This window comes from Ailuropoda melanoleuca, chromosome 14 (assembly GCF_002007445.2).
Source record: "Ailuropoda melanoleuca isolate Jingjing chromosome 14, ASM200744v2, whole genome shotgun sequence".
Taxonomy (NCBI): domain Eukaryota; kingdom Metazoa; phylum Chordata; class Mammalia; order Carnivora; family Ursidae; genus Ailuropoda; species Ailuropoda melanoleuca.
Window position 1 is genome coordinate 90,085,613 of NC_048231.1, and position 13,602 is coordinate 90,099,214.

The 13,602-nt window shown below is 42.4% G+C and overlaps 1 protein-coding gene across 4 annotated transcripts in view; it reads left to right on the top strand.

Moving 5' to 3' along the window:
• ZNF532 (zinc finger protein 532) overlaps positions 1–13,602 on the top strand; it is a 102,915-nt gene that overhangs the window by 68,504 nt on the left and 20,809 nt on the right. For all 4 annotated transcript variants that reach the window (XM_011232957.3, XM_034641950.1, XM_034641951.1 and 1 more), the window contains 2 exons: positions 1,135–1,297; positions 4,974–5,255. In XM_011232957.3, the coding sequence (XP_011231259.1) occupies positions 1,135–1,297; positions 4,974–5,255 (445 nt within the window). The remainder of the gene's footprint in view (positions 1–1,134; positions 1,298–4,973; positions 5,256–13,602) is intronic.

Sequence of the window (13,602 nt, forward strand, 5' to 3'; positions counted from 1 at the left end):
AGAGGAAAGACCTGTGGTTTCTAGAGGCGTTCCTTTCTTTGGCTTTCGTGTGGAGGTAACAAATGGAATCTCAACTCTGCTTTTTCCCTCTCTGACTTGTACTTTCAGTCAGTGTTTCTCTGCCGTTTTCCTAAGCTGCTCCCTGGGATTCTTTGTGCCTGTTCTCGAAGTTGTTCAAAGGAGGCACAGGTGTCCCTAGGGTCTCCCCTGAGGACCAGGAAGACCTGGGGCAGTTACGGGAGAAAGGGGACCTAACTGTGGGTACGTTGAGCGAGGTTGGTGGCTGGGGAGTCTAGTGCTTTCCCTCCTGCCTGAGCTTCAGTGGAAGGTGTTGATGGATGGAAGGGATTCTGTGTAGAAGGCTCAGGTCTCCTGAATTAGCTCAGGGAGGCTGCCTGACGGTAACATCAGGTATGGAAATGGTCTGTAGTAGACGGTATTTTAAACCATTTTAAGCACAATAGATAACACAAATTGAAACAACAGTGGTATGGATTTTCTTTCTCTCTCTCTTTCTTTTTTTTTTGTGGGGGGGTGTATAGTTGTTTATTGGTATAGGGCTTTCTGTGTTGAGAACATGTGGAGAAATACTGCAATTCAAGTGTAAAATGGCCCCTAACTCGAAAAGAAAACGTGGGACAAGTAAGAGCTTATGCAGACACCAGAGCTGAACAGGCCTCCTTAGTTCATTAACAAACGCTTTTTCAAGGTAGGGGACCACCACCCAGCTGCGTTCCTTGTCTTCTCTTAAAGAATACTTTAAAAAAAAAAAAATCAAGAGTGCTTTTGCTCTGTGTTAAAGTAACTAACAAGTGAAGATATTATACAAACCAGTGTCCGCTGCAGGTCTGTAAGTAGTGCAATGGTCATGAATTTAGACTTCTGTTTTAGACTTCTATGCAGACGTGATGGAATGCGTCTTTACTCAAAATGTCAAGACAGATCTGCACTTGAGTGATGCCAGTTGCCTCCAAAAGTTTGTTTCAAAGCTAAACTGTTTTGTTCTTTTTACCATGTTTGTGTGTTCTCACTGCCTCTGCCACCTGAATTCTTGAGATGAGATGTAAAGTAGCAGTTCCTTTGACTTCAGAGACGAGGGCTGACTGACATTTCCACGCACTTCTTCTGTTGTAGAATAATATATAAGTGTTCCATGTGCGACACTGTTTTTACCCTGCAAACCCTGCTGTATCGCCACTTTGACCAACACATCGAAAACCAGAAGGTGTCTGTTTTCAAGTGTCCCGACTGTTCTCTTTTATATGCACAGAAGCAACTCATGATGGACCATATCAAGGTGTGTGCGCATCTCTCGTGTCCTTTAAGTAAATTGCAGACCCATTCATTGATCCTAAGTCAAGGCTGAGCTGCAGATATAGAGAAAGCATGCATGCTGTCGAGGGAAGGGATGGGTGCTGTTGTTGGTACAGAGCAATGTACGGAATGCTGCCATCGTACACTTGACTGATGCTTTTTATTCCCGAGTCCCAATCTGCATACAGTGAAAGACCAATGCAGAGTAACAAACGTATGCCTGAGTCTAAAAGAAAAATAAGTATTAGGACTCTTTTTTTTCCTTCACCTAAAAATGTGACTGTGAAGTTTACTTTAGAAATAGACAGGGACTCTGACGAATTGTGTTAATTCGTTGTAAATATCAGTGTGTATTTAGAAAAATGAAGGTTTTCCCTTGAAATTATGTAAGCGGTTAAATTTACATTATAATTGATGCCCCTGGATCTTTTTTTTTAGGGGGGGGTTGTTTTTTGTTTTTTTTCCTATCAAGGTTGCATGTAAATTGACAGTAAAATGTGTAGGGTAGGCCAGCACAGTGTCTGGCCCCTGGCAGGTGTTCAGTTAATGAAATGAATAAATGTCCAGTTTGGATAACCCCCACCCTCCAAACCCCAAAAGGGGCACCTAAATCTCTTTACAGCCTTTTAAGCTCATGAAGGACAGTGCTTAGTCCTAGCCTCTTAGCTGCCCACTGTGAAAGGTTAAGCAATTTTATTTCTGTGTGATTAGGAGATAATATCCATCAGCTCTCAGAGCTTAAAGTGACTTGACTTTTTAAAAAGAAACAGCAACAGTGGCCTGATATCATGAACTCCATCTCTCTTCCTCTTAGTTCTTCTCTTTTTTAATATGGGGTATAAGAAAGGTGAGCAAATCAGGTCTCTGAATTAGTCTAGTCTCATCTCAGTTAAATGAATGGACTGTTAATCTTTGAAATTTCCTGTGTTGAGCGTGTTTGAGCTCACGTAGCATAACTGCCTATTGCCAAGAACTTAACATCTGCTCGTTGGAGGGTCTGCTCATTGGCGGCCGGGCTAAGCTAGTGGCTCTGTGTCATTACTACGGTGAATCAATGCATGGGAGCTACATTTCATCGTTATCACTTAAAAGTACAGTAAAATCCTCTTAAGATATTTTAAAGGTTTTCACTAAAATTACAAAACTATCTTGACAACAGATACTTATTTAATGAATGATTGGGGGGGGGGAACCCTAAAAACTGCTCATAAGAACATAGTGACATTGGAATTAAACCCAAATATTTTAACATACTTTTTACAAGGGGGATAGAAAGAAAAGTTACTTCTTGAGAGGCTTTTAAGGTATTTGCTCTCTGGAGCTCATGTTTACATCTGGAAGTGGGGTCATCGACCTTGTGGTTAGGGTTTTCTTGTGTTAATAGTGAATTTGGAGGAATACAAGGTTCCAAGAATAGAGACTGAAGAGGAGGGCAAAGTCCTGTGGCCACAAGGACGAAAGAATTGTTTTTATTCATCTGAACCTTTACGAGACTCCATGATACGAAAAACAGTGGGAATACTCACTTATGTTCTCATTTCAAATATGTCTATACATTTGAAATATTCTGCCTTTATGTGTTTGGGGATGGGTAGGAATAAAGATAAGGTTTTAGGGGCACCCTATTTTTGTTTTTATTTTTAAGATCTGTACTAGTTCCTGTGAGTTTATTTACATCACCTAATACCTGTGCTATTCAGTTTTTCGTGAGGAGGAAATTCAGAGAAAGCAGGACAGGAACAATGTTCCCCCCATACATATTCATTTAAAGGTAGATCTTTATTTGCCTAATTTAATCCAATTCGTAGCATTTCTTCTTCCAGAGTATAGATTTATTCACCGTGTAGGATCCCTGTATGCATGTTGGCATTTACATTTAAAGCAAACTTTCAAGTTACAATTGTTCAAGTTATTTGTTGTTACAGGACCTAAGGAAAAACCAATTCTAAAAGAATTAAATGGTATTTGTTTTATTTAAAAAAGACCTTTGCTTTTAATAAACGATGTTTTTTTGCATCACGATGTGAAAATGGAGTAAATAAGAAATTCCCATTTTAGCACACGAGGCCTTGCCCTCCTGTCAAGGCAGAACTTTTTGCTGCTTTTCTGTAATTCCTATAGCACCTTAAGGTCGTCTCACAGTAGAATACTTGAATACATGACCCCCTCCTCAACTTTTTAGTTCGTAAAAATGTATTTGCCTGGAAACTTAGGAAAAGTTTGCTAGAAGATTTTGGGTTTTGTTTTCTTTGGGTTTTAAATGGTTAAAAGGGTAAAAGCTTGGCTTCTGTTTTGAAAAAGGCCATTGGAAACCCCAAAGCCTCTGCCCTGTAAGGTGGCAGAAAAGCCAGTGCACGACGCTTTGGCTGTCCCGAGAGCACGTCTCACCTCCCGAAGATTTTCTTGTGCCAAAGAGCATTAGACGTCTTCTTCCTGGGCCCCGTAAGGGTTAAGTATCTTCTGTATAGACTTCTTACCCCTGCTAATGAGAAAATCACAGAAGCCCCTTTTTCCTTCTGGGGTAAGACAGGGAGAAGGGTTGACGAATTCTTGGCACTGTTTGAGGTGACCTTGCCTGGGAAGGTTTGACGGAGGGTCCCCTGAGGGAGCTGCTTCTGACTCAAACACTGAGGAAAGAATATGGAGCCGAGATCTACTCGGTGTGAATCTGTAGGACGCAGGAGGCCTAGAGAACCCGAGGAAACACATGTCACTTCGTGCCTCTCTGTACGTTCTGTAGGTTCAGGACTCACGCCTGAAGGCTGATAACTCAACACGTTGTTCAAAGATAAATTCTACACCGAGGCACAGACTTACTTGCTTCCTTTTTTTTTTGGGGGGTCTCTGCTTCTAGAACACAAACAAGACAAAAACCAAAACCACACTGATCTTTAGACTCAAATGGCACCAATTTTACCTCAGTAGAATTTGGAATCCTGCAAGTTTAAGTGGAATAGCTGCTGTGGCTGTTATGTTAATGATAATAAACAGCTGAAGCAATTGTAAGAGGCTTTTTGAGTATCTCCTGAGTATACCTGAGGCTGGGAGGTATCCGTAAGAAGGGATAGATCGGGATAGGATGTAGGGATATTGATGTTACCCCAAAACACCCCAGTGAAAACCCAGACTCTTACAAGTATCCCAAGAACGTGGAAGGTATGAAAGGGAGAAGGCATCGCTCTTGTCTCAGGTGTTTGTGAAAGGTGGTCGCCTGGGGGTCTTGAACACCTACCTGTGCGTCAGCCTAGTCCCATGTTTCTGGGTAGGTGTGAAAGTAAGCATCTTCTTCCCCAGAAAGAGTCTGTTGCAGAGAGGACTCACTGGTTCACTGGGGGAAGATAGACAGCCAGGAATAATTTGGACTCAGCACAGAAGGCTTTTTTTTTTTTAAGAATTTAAAAATGGCACAAGCAAATAAGCTTTCAGAAGTTATTTGGAACCAGAAATGCATAATTTAGAGCAACCATAAAAGTTCATTCCCCTCTGTCTCTTTTGAAGTGTATGTTTTGCTTAGGTTTTCTTCTTGCTCTATTAAGAAATGCTTCTGAATGAATATAAAATCTTTTTGGAATATCTGTCATGCGTTAAGAATAGTCGACATGTGCTTCTCTCCATGGTAACCATTTGTGATAGATCTTTCTTTTCTTTTTGTAACATAGTCTATGCATGGAACATTGAAAAGTATTGAAGGGCCTCCAAACTTGGGTATAAACTTGCCTTTGAGCATTAAGCCTGCAACTCAAAATTCAGCAAATCAAAACAAAGAGGATACCAGATCCATGAACGGGAAAGAGAAATTGGAAAAGAAATCTCCATCACCTGTGAAAAAGTCCATGGAACCCAAGAAAGTGGCCAGTCCCGGCTGGACTTGTTGGGAATGTGACCGCCTGTTCACACAGAGAGATGTTTACATTTCCCACGTGAGGAAGGAGCACGGGAAGGTAAGAGCAAGAGGCCACCTTGCGAGGTGCGAGGAAGAGCACAGGACTGGCAGACCTCCAACACTCGGGTGCTTGGCTCGGCTCTGCCAGTAATTAACAAATAAGGAAGAAGGGAGGAGAAAAAGAAAGTGATGTTTGGAAAACTGTTAGGAGTACGTATATGACTTAATGTGATTCTTTCCTGAGTTTGGTAGTAGGATGATACCTCATCCTTCCTTAAGCTATCCAGGAGAAGCTCTGTAACTGAAGTCACCGAAAAAGCTGAGTCGCAATATTTATATATAGTCTTTCTCTTTTCTAAATAATAAGTACACATCTCCAACTAATAGGGATTTTTTCTTAATGCCCATTATTAGACCTCATGAAACTAGCAAGACGATTTTGTGATACTGTTCCGGTAGTCTTAATATTGGTTTGTTTCAGTTAGGATACAGAAAGAGTCTGCGTTGCGTTTGGTTTTTGTATAATCTAAATCTCTTATTCTGTAGTAGCCCTCTCTCCGTTTTATTTTATTTTTTAACTTGCTTTTGATTTGTTGGGAAAATTGGGTCTCCCGTCCTGTAGAGTGTCACGCACATTTCTGGATGTGGGTAATTGTTTCCTTTTGACATTGTTTAATTTGCTTCTCATTGTTTACTTTGCTTCTCTTTATTCCATAATTCCTAGAAATTTGATTAGATCCAAGTTGAATTTTTAGAGACGAATAGGTAGTGTATTCTTTTCGTATCGAATCCTGAGGCACCTAATACCAGCTTGCTTCCCTTAGCGATACTATGATCCGTCACTGGGGTCAGATGCATTGTACTTTTAAAGAAACCATCTTAACTGTTTTAACTTAAGGCAGTAAAACCAAATCATTTTCCTTGGGGAACCTGTGTAAAAAGTACCTAGAAATGGGCTTATAATTAGTATATACTAGATCCTCGAAAAGTTTGTTAAGTTAGGGGTGCCTGGGTGGCTCAGTCAGTTAAGCATCTGCCTTTGGCTCAGGTCGTGATCTCAGGGTCCTGGGATCGAGTCCTGCGTCAGGCTCCCTGCTCAGCAGGGAGTCTGCTTCTCCCTCTGTGTCTGCTGCTCCCCCCCTGCTCCCCCTCACCCGGTCATGCTCGCGTGCGCTCTCTCTCTCTTAGATGAATAAATAAAATCTTTTTAAAAAAAGTTTGTTGAATTGTTTTAAGCATTACTTCATAATCTTATTGATACTGTTTTATTTGAGCAGCTCACGTGGCTGACATGTTTTTATTTGGTCTGACTATAGTTAATTCAGTGTCTCTTCATGTAAAAATTTACTTACTTACAGAATATATATGGTTCTAGTACCACATTGCTTGCGTCAATCATCTCAACTTTAGGCTCCCCGAGTGGGCCATGGCATCTCAGAATAGTCATTGCAAATATTGGGTAGTTCTTAAGGGGCAGTACTTGGTTAATCTACTCGTTGAATACACGACCTGTAATTAGCTTTCTGAGCCTGATGTGGTGACTCTAGGAAAAGGCTTTTTTTTCTTGGCACCCAAACTGGATTTTACAAATGCTACAACAGGAGCAGATCTCAATCCAGTAGTCCAGTGCTTTCATTTCTGATACATTTGAGATTTTGGTAACCATCTTGGAACATTTCAAAACCCTTTCTTCTTTTTTTTTTTTAAACTATCTTGCACATTTAACAATTACTGGATCTAGACTATAAGATGAAGGGAACAGCTCCGAGACAGATTTGGTGGGATGAAATGTAACACTTACCTCGACCTGTTTGCTCTAGGACAGAAGCATAAGACCCTACCCTGAGCTGGCCGTGCATGCAGGTACACTGTGCACAGCCCGTGTATTTCCATGAGAGGCAGCCATTCATCCAGAGGAAATGTTGGGCTTAGTAGGATTTTAGGATTAGCTTTGAAGAAGTTGAGAGGCTGCCTTTTGGAATGAGGCAGATCAGATTAGATTGCAGTTTCCATGCTGTTCACTTAGCCTTTGGAGAGAACTGAAGGGAGGTGGGGAAGCGAAGGAAAGAAATGTCTTCATAAACCAGTGAAATGAGCAGAGGGCTGGTCGTGCATCAGAAACCAGTGATCAAGTTCCACTGTTCTGAACCAGACCAGAACCCTGCACTCCCAGACAGCCCACCTACAGACTCCACGTCTCTGTTCCCGTTCTTTTCTTCTTTCCTCCTGTCCAAATATTCCCGTCAGCTCTGTTCATTTAAACACCAAATTTCAAATCTCCCGCTCTCTGCCCTTGTCTCTCTTCCTTTCCAATGGCCAAGCAGGCACCTTGCCGGCTGCCCTTCTCTGCTCCTGTTTCCTCCCCCTTTGGCCACCTTTGGGTGTCAGCCCACCACACCCACCTCCTTACTGTCGAGGCAACTGGACTTTTTTCGGTCTTTACCTCGATTGACCCCCGACCTCCTCCTCCCCCCCACAGTATTTCACATGATTGGCTAGTTTTCTTGAAAGCATTTTCTACCCTAGGTGTTGAATACTGCTCTCCCTCCTGGGTTTTCTCACAGTTGCTGGAGCACCCGTCAGGTTTCTGTCCTGGAAACAGTCCACTCTTTCTCTGGGAAATTTCAGCTACCCTTGTGGCTTCACTTCCCGCATATGTGTGCACATAACTTCCAACTCTCTGTCTCCAGCTGTGGTTTCTTGCCTGCATTCCAGTCCCCACATCCCACCACTTATCAAGTGTTTCAGCCTCTTGGGTAATTCACAGGCGCTGTTAGCCTGTCCCACTGGGAACCCCAGCTTGCCCCCAGCCCCCAGCTTCTGCCACCAAAAGCTTGGTGTCTGACCTGACTTGACGCTCCCTTCCTTCTCCCCAGGCCGCTCCCTCACCCAGGCATTTCATCTCTTCTAGCCCACCCGTTGTCCATCTTCATTCCGGCAGCTCTGTTTTGCCAGATGATCATTCTCTCTGCGGCCAGAGAGATTTTTGTCAAGTGCAGCTCCCAAGTGTGCGGTGTTGTGTCCCCACTGGCCTCTCTGGGTCTCCCCTGATCCCCCTTCCTCCCCTGTATCTCGCGTGGGGCACGCTAGACAAACACGACCGCTCCATCTATTTTTTAAAAAAGATTTCATTTATTTATTTGAGAGAGCGAGCGTGTGCACGAGAGCTCATGAGCCAGGGGTAGAGGCAGAGGGAGAGGGAGAAAGCAGACTCCCCGCTGATGTGGGGCTCAGTCCCAGGGTCCTGGGATCATGCCCTGAGCCAGATGCAGACACTTAACCGACCGAGCCACCCAGGCACCCCTGCCCCACCTGCTTGAAACACTGTTGGCCCATTCGTCTCTGGGGCTTTTTGGGGGGTAGTCGTTAACTTGAAGGAATGTGCTGCCCTGGTGGCTGACTACTCTTAGTCCTTTGGGTCTCAGCTTAGACATCACTTCATCTGGAAAGCCTTCCTTGGTCCCTTCCTCCTACGTGTTTCCATGGCAGCCTGTGCTTCCCTTACCATAACACTTGTCCCTCTGTGAAGGCTGCCTCTTACCTCTTTCTCCCAATAGATACTTTATGCTTTCTTCCTCTCTTCAGCTCCCATCCGAATATCTGTGGGCCTTCTGTCCCTAGCTCATAGTAAGCCAATAAATATTTCTCGAATTAATGGATCAAGAATGAGTGCTGACTTGGAAGACATCTAACCCGCCCCCCAGACTTAACTTTCTCTTCTTTAAAATGGGAGTAATACGTGTTTAGTGACCGCACGGTGTCCCGCGCTGCCGGGACCTAGAGGAAACCACCTGTGAGGTGAGAAGCAGCTTCCAGGCCTTTTGGATTTAAGGTGAGACATAAATATGAACTTATGAGGGATTCAGAAATCGCATCTGGCTAAATGTCCCAGGAGAGCATAATCTTTTACTTCCACCAGGCGAGAAGTTACTGGAAAGATCTGATTTCACCGATTAGCCAGTGAAATATTCCGTGTTATGACAGTACCTAAATGTTCTGACCCAGTGCACCATGAAGGGACTCTTGATTTTACTGTAATTTTACCTTAAAAAAATAAATGTATGTGTATATGTAATTTGGAGAATAATGTGAACACATTCTGCCAAGCACAGTATGGCAGTTTGCTTCAGTGTTCTTGCTACTGATACAGTTATTTTGGAGAAAAGATTTTGAGTTAGGGGTAGCCCACCTGGCATAAATTAAAACCCATGTCTGGTTAATTCACTGCTGTCTCTTTTAAGATGGCCTCTTTTGGTTTCGGTAATTGTTTCTGATTTTTTTCTCTTTCTCCTCAATTCCCATCCAAAAAATTTTTACTAAAAATATTTTGTTTGGAGTTCCACATCAAAAACAACAATCTTCAGCAGCTTTGTCTTCAAGATTCAGAAACATAGTTCCAGCTGTGCTATTTATTTAGCAGCTAGTGTCTTTATTTCTCTAATGCATATATATATTTTTACTAATACAAATCCAGTATCCACTTTCAGTGGTTTTTAATTTTGTTTTTTCAGTAATTTATTGTAATCCGGTATTAAATCAAATAATTTTTAAAAATTGGGGGCAGATAATCTATAAAAATTTATAGAGATGTAATAATTTAAAAAGTTTGTCAAATCATTATTTTAGCCATTTAAAAAAGAGCAGTTTAATCCCATTTATTTATTTATTTATTTATTTATTTATTTATTAAGATTTTATGTACTTATTTGAGAGAGAGTATGCAAGCTGGGGCAGGAGCAGAGGGAGAGGAACAGTGGAGCCTGACTCAGGGCTTGATCCCACAACCGCGAAATCATGATTTGAGCTGAAACCAAAATTTGGAGGGTTAACTAACTGAGCCACCCGGGCACCCCAAAGCAGCCACATTTAGAAACGATTGTTAACTTCCATACAGAGAAGTCAGTATAAAATCAATCACTTTCTAAAGTTGTTATTATTGTTTTGTTATGGGCAGGTTTTAACTGCCTTTTAAATCACAGCGTTCTTTGAGGACAAGTTCTAAATCTGTTTATTATTGTAGCTTCTGTGGTTTGTAATGTTGCCCATTTGGAAAGGGGTATTGTGTTAGTCGCGTCTAGGTTTGGACATCAGTTTTTCTGGCCACAGAAATCCTCTCATCTTCCCTGTGTCCCGGCTCTCAAATACAAAAACAGGAAGATGAGCTTGTCAGTACCATAATGCTGATGATCTCATCCCAGCTATGAGCCCTTTCCCAGGTAAATGTACAAATACACAGAATTTTAGGTACCATTTTAGGGGCTCATATACCTCCATCTGACATTCTTTCTTGGTTGCTTTAGGGGTCTTCTAGGAACCTCAAATTAGGATCCCCTCAATGAGATGACATCTGAGCACGGATCACACATTCTGCACTTAACGTAACCTGATAGTAAATGAAAAAGTAAAAGTTGTCTGTACTTGTTCAGATCTCGAAAATTACAAGGTGATCTATGATAATTGTTTGTAGCCGTTTTGTCAAATGCTGCCCTACACATTGAGGGGTCATTATGGAACTTTTTAAGTAAGAGCCTAAGTAGGGTAGCATTTGCTGAATTACAGAACTCAGATGCAATTGAAATGAACTTTACGAGGCACTCGAGATTCTCTGAAGCTATAGGTGTGGTCCCGTTCTGTGTCTAGAAATTGGGCGGAGCTAAATTACTGTCATCATTTATTTTTTGTTGAGATTATTTTAGATTTCCATGGGGGCTCCTCTAAGTTGGCTCCTGTGTCCTTTCCCCGTGCCCCCATTTTTGAGACTTCCTTACTTTGTTGGTATATTCCCGGTTCATCTTGTGTTTTCCCCACTCCAGTTGTGTGATCAACCATTTCTCCGAGAAGACTGTGTCTTTCTTTTTTTCTTTTTTTTTTTTTAAAGTAGGCTCCCTGCCCAATGTGGGGCTTGAACTCATGACCCAACTGAGCCAGCTAGAAGCCTCTGATTTCTTTTATTGAGAATGAGATGCGTATATTTTCAAGGGATTGTCTATGTATGTATTTTGATGATCACATCCCATTGGACACCACAATTGGGAAAACAGAGTATGGGTAGAAAAAAAGCAGGACGTTTCAGAGTGGCTTCTTCGTTATTTAGTGTGAGCTAATAATGTATGTGGCAATTCATGGGTTTTTATCAGACATTCTTGGGATTGCAGTAAGCCCAAACTTGTAAAATATATCCAGTTGTTGGAATATTTAAGGGACATTTTATAGAATATGAAGGAAAAGGACAGGTAAAGCCCATTGTCTTCTGGGAATTATGTTTACGGTTGATCAAGAGAAGGCTCCTGTTTTGCTTTTTTAAGGAAAATGGAACCAGTGTCATTGAGGGGGAAATGGATGCCCCAGAAGGAGGCCCTTTCTTAGGGCCTAGCTAGTGTAAGTAAGTTCACTTTTCCCCCTTTACATGGGGCTAAAGGAGCTTGTAGGTGTTTAAAAAAAAAAAAAAAATATATATATATATATATAAAATACACACACACACACACATTTTATTCATGGAAAATGGGGTGTGACCAAAAGGAAAAAGTTAGATAGATTCTGAAAATTGCAGGCAGAAAGTTCATTCTACCTTATTGAGTCCAAACATTTCAGAGACCAGATTGTTGCGTAGCTGTTTTTGAGCACCAGGAAGAAGTACTCGGTGAAGACCAAGAACAGGTGATTCCAGGTACATCTTACTTCCTTTCGTTCCTGGGGTACTCGGTGGTGGTAGAATAATGCCACGGAGGGGGTAACAGGGTTTCAGCATAGCTTTTGAGAGCCTCTCGCTCACCACTAGTTTGTATGGGATAGCACTAAAGGGCCTGGCTGAAACACTGAACTTAGAGCTGACTCTAGGCTCGCTGCTGTGTTGGGAGAAAGCTTCCATTTTGGATGAGATTTTACTTCCTATCAGGGCCCTGATTGTAGGGCAAGATGCTGGGAGGGATTTTGCAAGGTAAATCCTAACAAGTAAATACAGAGGTCTTTAGGTTTGAAAAAATCAAGTATNCAAGTAAATACAGAGGTCTTTGGGTTTGAAAAAATCAAATACACAAATATTATGTGGGGCAGGAGGGTTTAGCCACTGTATATGAGCAATCATTCTGGCTTTTGACTATTTTTTTTTAATTGATTTATTTATTAGAGTGCACTTGGGGGAAGGGATACAGAGGGAGAGGGAGAGAGAGAATCTTAGGCTCCATGGCTCAGCATGGAGACCAACGCAGGGCTTGATCTCAAGACCCTGAGATTACGACCTGAGCCAAGATGAAACCAAGAGCCAGATGCTTATCTGACTGTGCCACCCCAGCGCCCCCGGCTTTTGACAGTCTTAATACTACCCCTCCCTCTGTGCAGCTGCAGAGATAGAGCTTTCATGTCAAGGAAGCTAATGCCCTTTGATTAGGCACCATATTCTAGTTAGTGGTTCCCAAAACTTGACTGTCCGTCAGCATCATCTGAAGGGCTTGGTAAAAGGCTGGTTTCTGGGCTGGACCCCAGTAGTTTCTGATTCAGTAGGTTTGGGATGGAACCTGATAATCTGCATTTCTTACAATTCTGCCCTTTGAGAGCCCCCCTGATTTATCCTGTGTGGCAGTAAAATCCCCTAAAGCACATTGATTTGTACAATAAAAGTTTACGTCTTGCACATGCAGTTTGCTGTGAGTTTGGGCCCTTCGCTGGGGCAGCTGTCCTTCCTCTGATGACTCTGTGATCATGGCAGTTTCTTTCAGCCCCACCATCTCCACACAGGTGTCACTGCAAGGGTTGAGGGGGAAAGACTGGAGAACCCCATCTGGCCTTTACATACCCTTATTCTGGATGTGACACACAGTGTGTCATTGGCCAAAACGAGTTGCGTGACCAGACCCAATTGTAGTGGACTGAGAAGTGTGAGGGCCTGTGTGCCCCGAAGTGGAGGGAAGGACCAGTAACATTTATCGCACCTGTACAGTGGCTGCTGGATGAACTGGTGTGCCCAGCGGCCCGCTGCACCTGCTTAAGATGGGTACTGACCTTGTTTCACTGAACGGAGGAACTAGGAGATGAAATGAGAAGTGGGTGACTGATTTCCATGTCTGAAATTTACTGTTCTNATGAACTGGTGTGCCCAGCGGCCCGCTGCACCTGCTTAAGATGGGTACTGACCTTGTTTCACTGAACGGAGGTAGAGTCAAGATGCAGAGAAGGAACTAGGAGATGAAATGAGAAGTGGGTGACTGATTTCCATGTCTGAAATTTACTGTTCTATGAGGGACAGAAAATGAAGAAAACAGAATGTTTTTGAGAAGGATTAATAAGTTATTTAGAAAATGTGACTCAGATAAGAATATATGATTCCAAATTTTGTTTACGGCCAGATTTTTCAGGTTCTTTGGAAGATTTGCTTTTAGGGTAAGGTGTTTGCATCTGGACAGATG